Source organism: Misgurnus anguillicaudatus, chromosome 6, assembly GCF_027580225.2.
Source record: "Misgurnus anguillicaudatus chromosome 6, ASM2758022v2, whole genome shotgun sequence".
NCBI lineage: Eukaryota > Metazoa > Chordata > Actinopteri > Cypriniformes > Cobitidae > Misgurnus > Misgurnus anguillicaudatus.
Genome location: NC_073342.2, coordinates 27,189,444 through 27,203,591, shown reverse-complemented (window position 1 = coordinate 27,203,591; position 14,148 = coordinate 27,189,444). Strand labels below are relative to the sequence as shown.

The 14,148-nt window shown below is 42.8% G+C and overlaps 1 protein-coding gene and 1 long non-coding RNA gene across 2 annotated transcripts in view; one reads left to right on the top strand and one right to left on the bottom strand.

The window, feature by feature from the left end:
* Window positions 1-14,148, bottom strand: part of LOC129434108 (uncharacterized) — a 59,399-nt gene that overhangs the window by 19,301 nt on the left and 25,950 nt on the right. The window lies entirely within an intron of this gene.
* Window positions 1-14,148, top strand: part of LOC141364412 (nucleosome assembly protein 1-like 4) — a 42,987-nt gene that overhangs the window by 7,201 nt on the left and 21,638 nt on the right. Inside the window, exons 5-7 of the mRNA XM_073869099.1 lie at window positions 12,127-12,198; window positions 12,399-12,538; window positions 12,647-12,792. Of these exons, the coding sequence (XP_073725200.1) occupies window positions 12,127-12,198; window positions 12,399-12,538; window positions 12,647-12,792 (358 nt within the window). The remainder of the gene's footprint in view (window positions 1-12,126; window positions 12,199-12,398; window positions 12,539-12,646; window positions 12,793-14,148) is intronic.

Here is a 14,148-nt window from a genome sequence, read left to right as displayed (position 1 = left end):
TAGTGGAGAGCCATACCCTTTGGCCAGGGCGCAGGGTGGGGGCAATACTGCGTTTGCGATTCGCCTGGTGTTGGTACTGCTGAGAGACCTTCAGGAGTTTGAGTCTGGCCTTTTTCCATGTCTGGCGGCAGCGCTTGACGAACTGTTGGGCAGAGGGAACAGCAGCTTCCACCTCTTGCTCAGGGAATAGTGGAGGAGTATACCCAAACTGGCACTCGAAAGGGGACATGCCTGTAGCAGAGGAGCGAAGGGTGTTGTGAGCATATTCTGCCCACATGACGAAGGAAGACCAAGAGGATGGGTTGTTAGCTGCCATACACCTTAAGGTAGTCTCGAGATCTTGGTTAAGCCTCTCCGTTTGCCCATTGGACTCTGGGTGGAACCCAGAGGATAGACTCACCGATGCCCCCAAAGACTGACAAAACGCCCGCCAGAAGCGAGAGGAAAATTGAGGTCCTCGATCAGAGACTATGTCTTGTGGAATGCCAAAGATTCGAAAAACATGGGTTATGATCAAATCAGCAGTAACTTTTGCAGTGGGTAGTTTGGGCAGGGGAATAAAACGGGCAGCCTTAGAGAATCTATCAATTATGACCAGGATAGTGGTGTTGCCCTGTGATGGTGGTAGTCCAGTGATAAAATCCATGGAAATATGAGACCAAGGTCTGCGTGGTATAGAAAGAGGGTGTAATAGTCCCTGGGGTGAACGGTGGGAGACTTTACCTTGGTTGCATGTGGGACAGGCATTAACAAATGTTGTGACATCCTCCTTGATAGTAGGCCACCAAAACCGTCTCTGGAGGAACTCAAGGGTACGGGAAGTGCCAGGATGACAAGTGAGGCGTGAACTGTGGCCCCACTGGAGGACCTGGGAACGGACTGCTTTTGGGACAAACAGACAGTTAATAGGACCTCCTCCTGGGTCAGGTTCTCTGGCTTGGGCTTATTTCACAGTACTTTCCAGCTCCCACCTAATAGGAGCTATCCCATCTTGGAACTGGGAATGATAGGTGTAATTGAGTCTTCTTGAGGAGTGTTTACATAAACACGTGACAATGCATCAGGTTTTAGGTTCTTTGTGCCAGGGCGGTAGGATAAAATGAACTGAAATCGGTTAAAGAATAAGGACCAACGTGCCTGGCGGGGGTTGAGTCGCTTGGCCTGCTGAATGTACTCCAGGTTCTTGTGGTCCGTTAGCACTTGAAATGGGTGTTTGGCCCCCTCCAGCCAATGCCTCCACTCTTCAAGTGCTAGCTTAACTGCCAGCAACTCTCGATCTCCCACATGATAGTTCCTCTCAGTTGGAGTAAGGCGGTGGGAAAGGAATGCACATGGGTGCAGCTTGTTATCCTCGCCCCTTTGGGACAACACAGCTCCAACTCCTACATCTGGGGCATCAACCTCTACGATGAACGGATTATCGGGGTTCGGGAGAATAAGAATAGGGGCAGAGGTAAAACACCCTTTGAGTTTGTTAAAGGCCAACTCAGCTTCAGGTCCCCAATTAAAGCCAGTTGTGTTCCCCTTGGTGAGAGCAGACAAAGGAGCTGCTACGGAACTGAAGTTCAGGATGAACTTACGATAAAAATTGGCAAAGCCAAGGAAACGTTGTACTTCCTTAACCGATGAGGGAGATGGCCAATCCACAACTGCTTTAACCTTTTGAGGGTCCATTTGTATGTGACCAGGCTTGATGATGAACCCTAGAAACTGGACGTGGGTCACATGAAACTCACATTTCTCCGGCTTTACATACAGATGGTTGTCAAGAAGCCGTCTCAGGACCTTACTGACATGTTTTACATGCTCTTGGAGGGAACTTGAAAAGATGAGGATATCATCCAAGTAGACAAACACAAACTTGTTGAGCATATCCCTGAGAATGTCATTAATGAGGGCTTGAAAGACTGCAGGAGCATTAGTGAGACCGAAAGGCATGACTAAGTATTCGTAGTGTCCAGTGGGTGTGTTGAATGCGGTCTTCCACTCATCTCCTTGTCTGATGCGCACAAGATGGTAGGCATTGCGCAAATCGAGCTTAGAGAAGATGGAAGCTTCTTGAAGAATTTCAAAAGCTGTGACCATTAGTGGTAATGGATATCGGTTACGAATAGTGATCTTATTAAGCCCCCTGTAGTCTATACATGGTCGAAGTCCACCATCCTTCTTCCCGACAAAGAAGAATCCAGCTCCAGCAGGAGAAGTGGACAAACGGATGATCCCTGCCACAAGGGATTCATTGATGTACTTGTCCATGGCAGTGCGTTCAGGGGAGGACAATGAGAAAATACGACCTCTGGGGGGATCAGTTCCCGGGAGTAGCTCAATTGCACAGTCTGAGGGGCGATGAGGAGGTAAGGACGTAGCCTTACTTTTACTGAACACTGCCTTGAGATGGTGGTATGGAGTAGGGACTTGAGAGAGATCTAGGGGTTCCTGGGACTCGAGAATAGGGTCAGGGGAATCATGGGCCAAGCATGTAGTCTGACAGGTGAGACCCCAGCTAAGGACTGAGCCAGTGGACCAGTCAAAGTGAGGGTTATGCTGGAGGAGCCAGGGGTAACCAAGGATAACAGGAAACTCAGGAGACTGTATTAGGTGAAAGCACATACTCTCCTGGTGCTGGTTAGTTAAGAGACAAAGTTGAGAGGTGAGGTGGGTTATTTCTCCAGGGCTAATGGTCTTCCATCCAAGGCTGTCACAGTTAGCGGAGCAGGAAGGGGATTAGTGGGGATCTGGAGACTTTTAGCAAGAGAAATATCCATGAAATTCCCGGCTGCGCCGGAATCAATCAAGGCCTGGAGTACGTGTCTTTGGTCTCCCCAAGTGAGTGTGATAGGAAGCGACAACCCAGAGTTGGAAGGAGAAGTAGTGCGTGTCACTCCCGTTACAGTCCTTCCATGCCTGTGCGGGACCGGGAGTTTCCCGAGAGCTCTGGGCAATTGGAACGAAAATGACCATACAATCCACAATAAAGGCAACAGCGCTCTCTCATGCGACGGTCTCGTTCTGAAGGAGACAGTCGAGTCCTACCCAACTGCATAGGTTCAGAGGAATCGTGGTGCCCTGGTAGCATTTCAACAGGGGTAGGACTGGTAGGCAGGGTGGAAACAGAGGAACGGTTCAGGTTTCTCTCTCTCAAGCGATTATCCAGCCGAATTGCTTGATCGATAAGAGTCTCAAGATCACGCGCAGGTTCTCTGGTAGCCAGATCATCCTTGATCGCCTCAGATAGACCATTCAAAAAACACACCATGAGGGACTCGTCATTCCAGCCACTCCCCACAGAAATGGTCCGAAACTGTATGGCATATTCAGTGGCACTGCAATTACCTTGTCGAAGGGTGAGAAGTTTCTTAGAGGCTTGTCGACCGCTGAGGGGGTGGTCAAAGACTCGTTTGAACTCCTGTATGAACAGAGAGTAACTTGAACAGAAGGGGGCCTGTGCCTTCCAGACTGCTGTTGCCCAGGAGAGAGCCTTACCGGAAAGAAGAGTGATAACATATGCAATATGCCCGATCTGAGGGGAAGGAAGATGGTTGCAGTTCAAATGTTAGGGAGCATTGAGTCAGGAACCCATCGCAAGCGCTGGGATCTCCAGAGAAACGTTGCGGGGGAGGTAGGCGAGGTTCAGACAAAGGAGAGGGCACTCGAGAATCTGGAAGAGGTACAGAGGCTGCAGTTTGAGCAGTGACTGGAGTGGAAGGCAGCCGGTCAAAAATCTGACGGAGAGAAGCCATGAGATCACACAGGACCTGTGAGTGTTTGGCCATCAGAGTCTCCTGCTGAGCTAGAGCTGTCTCATGGTGTTGAACAGTAGATTCATGCTGAGCCACAGTGGCAAAGAGTTCCTGAGGGTTAGGCGCCTCTGGGTTCATTGTATGGCTTGGTTATTCTGTCAGGACTGGGCCTCGAACCCGGGTCTCTGGTGTGAAAGTCTAAAGTTCCACCACTAAGCCACAGGAGAATGTTGAACCCAGTAGTAAGACGCTCTCTTAGGTTGTTTCCAAAGAAATTTATTATAAAAAGAAAAATGTTCCAAAAACCCTAACATCAAAGAAGTTAAACAAAAAAGAACTGAGGAGTATCTAATACAAAAGAAAGCAAAATTTTCCAAAAGGGAAAACAGTCTCAAAGAAAGCAAAATTTTCCAAAAGGGAAAACAGTCTCAGAGACAAACTACTTAGAACAAGAGCAAACTTACGGCAGTAACTGTCTTAGGAAAACGCAATAACCAAGCAGAGCTACAGGGAGAGAGCCATCTTAAATACACAGCACCAAACAAGACACATGTGAAAACAATCTAACTAATTACTAAGACATCAGAGCTCAAGGGCGACATCTAGTGGTCAAAATAAAATATTACAAAGCAAAAACTCTGACAGTGTCCTGTAAAATGCAGGTTTCTTTTTCTGAGTGACTCGGACTTGGACTCGGACTCGAACACTGGGACTCGAGACTCGACTCGGACTCGACAGTCGGTGACTCGACTACAACACTGGTTTACGCCCTTCGGGTCGGGTTTCGGGGCAATTTTAACGTCACAGCTGATACGCGGGCCGGACCTCGGCTTATTTAGGCTTCTCCATCTTTTTATATTTTTCAATTTAATTAAAAGAACATTTTGACAGACATTGATAATTGCAAAACAAACATAGGAAGACGTTTAACCTATAGCATGAGTCCGCTACGCACAGCCACACATTTACAATGCAGCTGTTTTCACAGCGTATACAGCAGGACCTTCAGCGCACCAGGAAAAATTATAAATGAAGTACTAGATTAAAACCTTGGATACTGCACATAATCTATGCAGACAGCATTCAAGACATAATCTATTAAAGACTTCTCCCTGTATTAATTTCGTGTAAAAAGGCTGTATCTTTATTTCTTGTTTGTGTATGGATCGACTTTTTTTCTTAGTTTAACTGTTGGATGGATACATGCCATGTTCTGTGGTAAGTCCTTACATTTAAAAAAAAATTATATGCAAAAGCGAAGTTGTAAGATAAGGCAACATGCATGTTTATTCTGTTTCATGTTTATTTTGTTTCGTTTTGTATAGCCTTTTTTATTTTTTTATTTCTGCACCCGATGCAACTGCGAGCAGCAGAGCAACCTGCCTTCGCTTTTTAAAAATAGTGTGTGTTGATAATAAACGTTTAAACTAACACTGTGATATGCTGAAACTATATATTTTATATAGTTGTTATTATAGGCAAGTGAAGTGTTGATTTGAGAGGCTCAATTCATCAAACATGTCGTCAACTTGCTGTCGGCCGCTAAACACTTGGTTATCATAAAAAACTTTAACAAACAAAAACTGCTCTAAAATGTAAATAAAAAAGAAATATAACTATTTTGCCATTTAAAACAAAACTGAACTGCTTTAATTGCTGCAAGAGTACAGCTGTACAAGCTGTGTAAGGAGTTATTTTTTGCTATTTCTGCGGATTTCTTTTGCAAAATCTATGTGGAATTTTGCAGAATGTTTTAAAACGAGAGAATGTGCACTGTGAATATTACAAAACAATAAAATATTTTATAACTTCATTATAAATTTTTTTAAATGATTACCCTGAATTAAACTGGACCAACATGAACCAACAGATAGTGGATAATGTGCTATCACGACAATAGAGTTTTATATAATATATCATATCACTGTGTAAGAGTAAAAAGAAAAGGTTTCTCATAATGAATGTAGCGTATAGCAAGATAATTTCATCAATTTAACAACACAAAGTATATATATATATTTATCTTGTAAACGGATTTGAAATAATAAATAATTGTCGCGTCACATAGCAAGAGAGACTATAGAGATCTCATTAACTTCTCCGCAGTAAGTTTAATTTCAAATTCAAGTTTTACATATTAAATATAGGCTATTAAAAAGTTTGTGCTTCTCTCATAAAAACCTCAAAGCAGACAGCACAGACTTCTACTCACAAACACACACGATGCAGTGACTATATCTGCGGACACAGATTACTAATGGGGAGAATTAAAAAGTTCGGATTTGGGTCGGACTCGGGCTGAGAATTCTGATAAGCTGTCGGACAAGGGCCGGGTTAGGGCCTAAGTGTCTCGGGCCAGGGCCAGGTCAGGGCCTAGATTTCAGGCCCGTGCAGGGCTCTACTCCCTGTGTCTCCACGAAACTGTTAGAGACGGCGTTAAAACCCTCGAGAGAGAGCTGTGTTCGCATTCGTCTTATATCTACGTCGGCTTATAATAGCTCATTCTCGGCAGACGTTGCGTGAACACGGACACTTAACGCTTTGCTCAATCTTGCTCGCTTGAGTCTTCGGGTCAACTGGGAAAAGAGCAAACTTTGCCCCCTGCAGAGGATGGAATTGGACTCGATTGATTTATCGGCGTCAATCCTGACTTGCCTTGATTCATTTGGAGGGAAGAGCGCGGTCCCTCTGAAACATTTTCAGAAGCTCCTGGGGCATATGGTTGCAGCTGCGTCTGTGGCACCGCTCGGGCTGCTCAATATGAGACCGCTTCAGCGTTGGTTTCACGATCAAGTCCCGAGGAGAGTGTGGCGCACTGGCATTCACCGTGTAATCATTACACCTGCGTGTCGTCTCAATTTCACCCCGTGGTCAGACCCAGCGTTTCTGAGGCCAGATATGCCCCTGAGAAAGGTCTCCTGGCATTCTGTAGCACACAGATACCCCCAGCGCCGGGTGAGCAGCTATGTACGACAAGCTTGCAGGCTCAGGGGTGTGGATAGCACCCCAACTGCCGCGAGCGGTGGGCTGTATATCTGGGACTTTTGTGAGCGCAGTTTACATGGTGGATTGTATTCAGATAGTAATTCTTGAAAATATGAGGGCGCTAGGCCATTTAAGGCTTTGTAGGTGATTAGTAATATTTTTAATTGTATGCGATATTTAACTGGTACCCAATGTAAAGATGCCAGAATTGGTTTAATGTGGTCATACTTTTTACATCAAGTAAGCACTCTTGCGGCGGCGTTTTGAACCAGCTGTAGCTTATTTACCTGATTTGAATGGCATCCCCCAAGTAACGAGTTACAGTAGTCTATTCTAGAGGTCATAAAAGCATGGATAAGCTTTTCTGCATCTGATGCAGACAGCATATGGCGTATTTTTGAGATATTTCTAAGATGGAAGAATGCTGTGCAGCAGATGTTGGAGATATGACTATCGAAAGATAGATTGCTGTCGAACATTATGCCTAAATTCTTAACCGTGGAAGATGGCACCACCGTGCAGCCATCTATGGACAACTTGTAATCTGACATATTATGTTTGTAGCGATTTGGTTCAATAATAAGTATTTCAGTCTTATTGGAGTTTAGCATAAGAAAGTTATGTGCCATCCAGTCCCTAATATCACTAATGCAGTCTGTTAGCTTAGCAAACTGGTGGGTTTCGCTGGGATGTGACGTGATGTAAAGCTGGGTATCATCCGCATAGCAGTGAAAACTTATGTTATGTTTCCTGATAATGTCTCCTAGAGGTAACATATATAACGAGAATAGGATAGGGCCTAGAACTGATCCCTGAGGTATGCCGTATTTAACGGGGGAGTGATAAGACTCTTCCTCATTTACATAAACAAAGTCATAGCGATTGGTTAGATACGATCGAAACCAGGCTAACGCCTGACCACTGATGCCAACATAGTTTTCTAGTCTACTGAGTAAGATTCTGTGATCTATTGTGTCAAAGGCTGCACTAAGGTCTAGTAATATAAGGATTGAGATTTCACCACGATCGGATGTAGTAGGTCATTAGGTTCTTTATTGGTAAGCGATCTAATGTTAAGAATGCCAAATTTTAACATTTGAGTTTCATCTGTCAATGTATTGTGTTCTAGAAATGCTTCCAATTGTCTATAAACCCTACGTTATGCTGAGGGCACCACTTTGACATCCAGCCATGAAGAGACACTAATCTACTGTAAGTTTCATCCCCCCGGTAGGCGGGGAGGGGACCAGAGCAAATTACATAGTCTGACATTGTTTTTGCAATTTCACACACCTCTTTAATAGTATCTTTGGTGATCTCTGACTGGCGGAGTCTGGTGTCATTCGTGCCGGCGTGAATAACAATCTTATAAAACTTAGGTTTAGCATTAGCCAGCACTTTAAGTTTGGATCTAATGTCAGACGCTCTGGCTCCCGGTATACAATCGACTATGGTGGCTGGTGCCTCAATGTCAACGTTCCTATAGAATCTCCAATAACCAGGGCACCTTTAACAGACGTCTCAGCCGGTGTATTGCTGAGTGGAGAAAATCTGTTTGATATTAAACAGGAACGTTATTTGGATGCCGAATGTGACTATGCCGCCTGACAGTCACCCAGTTAGTCAGCCGCCTTGACTCTGAAGTCGGAACCGAGCCATGTGTATTACGCTTAACACTAGGCGCACCCGAAACAGTGTTTGTAACATTAACATTAGCGGTCTTACTGTCCTCAACTAGCGTTCGGATGCGCGCTTCTAGTTCTGCAACCTTCTCCGTCAGCCTTTCACCACGATCGGATGTAGTAGGTCATTTGTAACTCTAAGCAGCGCTGTCTCTGTGCTATGGTGGGGCCTGAATCCTGATTGGAACTTTTCATATGTATTATTCCGCTATGAATGTGCGTATCTGGCTTGTCACTACTTTTTCTTATATTTTAGAAAGAAAAGGTAGATTTGAGATTGGTCTAAAGTTATTAAGATCTCCCTGGTCAAGGTTTGGTTTTTTAATTAGTGGTCTAATAACTGCTAGTTTGAAAGCTGTTGGAACGTATCCTAATTCTAGAGATGAGTTAAAGATATTTAGTACCGTGTCTGACACTACATGAAATACCTCTTTTAGTAATTTTGTGGGAACGGGGTCTAGTATACAGGACGATGATTTGGATTACGTTACTACTTTAGAGAGCTCTTCTATTGTATTAGGTTTAAATGACTCAAGATGTTCGTATGGTAATCTAGTAGTAAATGTACTATTGGGTAGAGTGATGGCTGCTTCCGTAGTTTCTATGTTTTCCCTAATAAACATAATTTTGTTATTAAAGAAGTTCATGAAGTCATCACTATTGTGTTGGAGTTTACTATTGGTTTCTGTTTGCTTTTTGTTTCTAGTCAGTTTCGCAACTGTGCTAAATAGGAAACAAGGGTTGTTATGATTTTCTTTAATAAGCATACTGAGATAGGTAGATCTGGCAGTTTTAATAGCCTGTCTGTAGTGTTGAACACTATCTTTCCATGCTGAACGCCATACCTCTAACTTTGTGCTTCGGTAGTTTCTTTCCATTTTTCTAGCTGCCTTTTTAAGTGCTGCAGTGTGATGGTCATACCCTGGAGCTGGTGGTTTTTCTTTGATTCTCTTTTTTCGAATGGGAGCAACGGCATCCAATGTGTTAATGCAAACGTTGTTCAGGATTTCTATTATAATATCCAGATCTTCACGGTTATCTGCTACATGTTTCATTTGAGACAGGTCTGGAAGAGTGCTAATAAAGCTATGTTTAGTGGTGGAAATTATTGTTCTGGCTAATCTGTAGCATGTTTTAGACTGAGCGGTCCTATCTAGAAGTATCGTGTAAGACACTAGGCAATGGTCTGAAACGGCATCGCTCTGGGGTGATATTTCGATGTCATTAATATTGAGTCCGAGTGACAGAATTAAGTCTAATGTGTGCTTACGAGTATGCGTGGGCCCTGACACGTTTTGTTTAATACCGAGAGAATTTAGAACATCCATAAACGCACATCCTAATGCATCTTTTGGGTTATCCACATGGATATTAAAATCACCAACGATAAGAGTTTTATCTACAGTGACTGTGAGCTTAGATAGGAAGTCAGCTATTTCTTTGAGAAAATCTGTGTGGTGGCCCGGAGGCCTATATATGGTAGCTAAAAGTAACGAAAGCTGTTTGTTGTTACGATCAGTTATTTCCATATTTAACAGTATTATTTCAAACGAATTAAATTTTAGGTTGGATTTATGGTTTACTTTGAATATTTTGTTGTATATTGTAGCTACACCACCCCCTCTCCCTTTTAGACGAGGAACGTGTTTATAGTAATAGTCTTGTGGGGTGGATTCGTTTAAACTGATGTAATCGTCTGCTTTAAGCCAGGTCTCTGTTAAACAGAGTGCATCTAAGTTTTGGTCAGTAATTATTTCATTGATAATAGGTTCTTTATTGGTAAGCGATCTAATGTTAAGAAGGCCAAATTTTAACATTTGAGTTTCATCTGTCAATGTATTGTGTTCTAATTTTATGTTAATAAGATTTGTGCGAGACGAGGTAAACTGTGCTCTGTATTTATTTGTTCGAGGAACAGACACAGTAGAGATGTGTTGGTACTCTGGTAAAAAAGGCTTTATGTGCTGGGATATATGTGATCTTGACATGTCAAGGCAGCTAACAGACTGATGGGTAAGCCGATCTGTCTGTTTCCTGACCTGGGCCCTGGATAGTCAGACAATATCAAAAGTAAGACTATTGGTAAGATTTCTAGAAAGTATAGCACCTCCCTCCGGCGACGGATGGAGGCCATCTCTCTTTAGCAGGTCAGGTCTTCCCCGGAAATGCTTCCAATTGTCTATAAACCCTACGTTATGCTGAGGGCACCACTTTGACATCCAGCCATGAAGAGACACTAATCTACTGTAAGTTTCATCCCCCCGGTAGGCGGGGAGGGGACCAGAGCAAATTACATAGTCTGACATTGTTTTTGCAATTTCACACACCTCTTTAATAGTATCTTTGGTGATCTCTGACTGGCGGAGTCTGGTGTCATTCGTGCCGGCGTGAATAACAATCTTATAAAACTTACGTTTAGCATTAGCCAGCACTTTAAGTTTGGATCTAATGTCAGATGCTCTGGCTCCCGGTATACAATCGACTATGGTGGCTGGTGCCTCAATGTCAACGTTCCTATAGAATCTCCAATAACCAGGGCCCCTTTAACAGACGTCTCAGCCGGTGTATTGCTGAGTGGAGAAAATCTGTTTGATATTAAAACAGGAACTTTATTTGGATGCCGAATGTGACTATGCCGCCTGACAGTCACCCAGTTAGTCAGCCGCCTTGACTCTGAAGTCGGAACCGAGCCATGTGTATTATGCTTAACACTAGGCGCACCCGAAACAGTGTTTGTAACATTAACATTAGCGGTCTTACTGTCCTCAACTAGCGTTCGGATGCGCGCTTCTAGTTCTGCAACCTTCTCCGTCAGCCTTACTACTTCAATACACTTAGCACATGTAAACCCCTCTATGCTGACGGAATGATGGGAGTTGTAGTCTTTACCTCTATGGTCGATTGAAAATCAAGTTCATGGATGACATAATGAAACAAAGATAACCATAGTAAGCCGACAATGTGGCTTGATAGAAACAATAGAGAGTGTTGCTAGATGCTACACTTCTACTACCACATACAGTGCTGCAAAACTGATTGGTGTATGACATCTGGCAAGATCAACTTAATAGTACTGCTTTTTGCTATACCATGATATCATATAAAGATCGATCTGCCCAGTGCTGCATAGTTGAACACATCTTTGAATTTCACCGCAGTAAAAGCGGAAACCGAGGATAACCTAGACATGACACCACCGATAAACCACCCCATGGTTTTTAAACTGCAAATTCTTTGGATTCAAACATTGTTTAAAACATTTATGATAATATAAGTACAAATGTGAACGAAATCTTACATAATGTGCTTTTGTGCTTGTTTTTAAATTAACTAGTTGTTATTAGTTAAGTTGAGTTGTGCGGACACACTTGTGTGTATATCAGCTTTTCATTGCGTATCTCATATAATAATAATATTAAATGTAACTGTGTGTGTTATAAGAAAAGACTGATTTTGTGTCAGTTCACTTTATGATTTACAGAAATTGAGTGATTTGACCCACTGTGGTTTACACAGGAAGCTCATAGAGAGTAGGTCTTTGTGTTGATGGACAATGACCACATCTTACTCTAGTCCTCCAGATAAGGCTCCAGATCGCCTTGTTAAATCTCTTTTATAGTATGATTTAAGCTAAAGTTGTCTGCCAGTCTTTGAGACAGTTTTTTAAGTTTAGCAATTCAACCAAGGTCCCTAAAACAGACTGCTTTTGTTTCACGTAGGAGCACGATGAACCAATCCTAAAACACTTGCAGGACATCACTGTGAAATTTTCTGAACACGGACAGCCAATGGTTTGTACTCCATAGTCACTGTTTTGACCCTGCCTGTGAAAACCTGTTTTCTACATAAAATCATTCTACATGTGTGAAAATATAACCTTGATATCTTTAATATTGACTGAGATTGAAATCAAACTTTAGCATAGATTTTACAGACAGGGTCATATATGCGTGCAGCAGAGGTCTAATTTTCAACATTTGTCTAACAACAGAGTTTCACGTTAGAGTTCCACTTTGAGCCCAATAGCTACTTCAGTAACACAGTTCTCACTAAAGTCTCCAAGATGAAATCAGAGCCAGACGCAGCAGATATTTTCTCTTTTGAGGGCCCGGAGATCGTGGACTGTGAGGGGTGAGTGTAGTTCATTTGGTGGAGCATTGCAATATCATGGGATTAATTCCCAGGGGAACATGCATACCGATGGTTCTTGATCATGATACATTTTGCTTATCTTTTCAGTTGTAAGATCGATTGGCATAAAGGTAAAGACGTGACGGTCAAGGTTGTTAAAAAGAAACAGAAGCACAAAGAAAGAGGGACCATTCGGACGGTCATCAAAAAAGTCCCGCAGGATTCCTACTTCAACTTCTTCAGTCCTGTTAAGCGTAAGTTACACTGCACTAACATGGGGAATTAAATTAGTTTTAATAGTTGGGGTTTGACTGTAAGATATCTATTTCCCCACAGTCTGCATTCAAGCTAAGCAGCATTCCAAACTTCAGGGTTTATAAAAATACAAAGTATTTATTGGTAGTAGGGATGTCCCGATCCAATCACGTGATCGGAAATCGGCCCCGATCACGTGGTTTCAGACTCGATCGGAATCGGATGTTACCTCCCGATCAGGACTCGGATATATATATGCAGGGTTTAAAATCCATTAAGGTCTCGCTCTGCTCCGCACCAGTGTACGCGCTGCGCTGGTGCGTGTGAACTGATGAGAAGAGAATAGGCTTGTTCGACTTCATGCAGCGCTGCAACAACCGGCAGCCGGATGACGTCTAAGTTCCGAGAGAGCAATTAAAAGCAAACTCCTCCGTATGATTTCGCGGATCACTCTCGCGGTAGTTTGACGTCACCCGGCTGTCGATTGTTGCGGCGCCACATGAAGTCGAACAAGCCTATTGACGTGCTTTCAAATTCATTCATAGGCTTCACACTCGTGCGTGCAAGGAACCCACGACAAAACCTGTGGCCGGTTGCATAAAACTTAAAGACTAGTCTTTAAAGTTAGTCATGAATTTTTTTGTTCAAGACTGATCATAACTGTTTTAAGTATGTTACATAGAAAGGTAGATTGGTCTAATTTAAATCCAAATAATAAGACTGATTAGCCCTAACTACTTGCTAGTTAGTCAGAATCATTCTTAAGACGCAGTCTTAATGTCACGGCTATGTTTATGCAACCGGCCCCGGGTTTTTACCGCTCATTTAAACGACGCGTTGATCGTTTTTGTCACCATGTGCTCAGACACAGCTCCGGGTCTCACTCAGAACCTCAAGAACGCGCATTCGCGCAGGATACTGTAGAGATGAGAGATAGAGATAGAGGTAAGAATGGTGCCCATGTCGAGAAAACTTAATAGAAGTCTAGAAACAAAGTATTAAAGTATGTCCAGCTATGTCACTCATCTCATTACAATATGTTAACTTGATAACTGGATACAACTGATTGTATAGTTTAATAAAATAATGTATTTTGATTATACAGATTAATTACGACCTAACTACAGGTATTTTATAACTAACTGCTGACCAGCTTAGGGAATCTCTATGGCTAATTTATAAGATATATTGCTGAATCAGTATGTTGTTTTTCTTGTTAATTGAGTCTGGGTAGCCTATCTTATGCCTAGAATTAGTCAAGGAGGTTGATTCTTATAACTTCCTTCAAAGTTTGGTTAATTGTGCATAATGACATGTGCACCAAATGCATATAGGGTGTCAGACTCATAGATTTG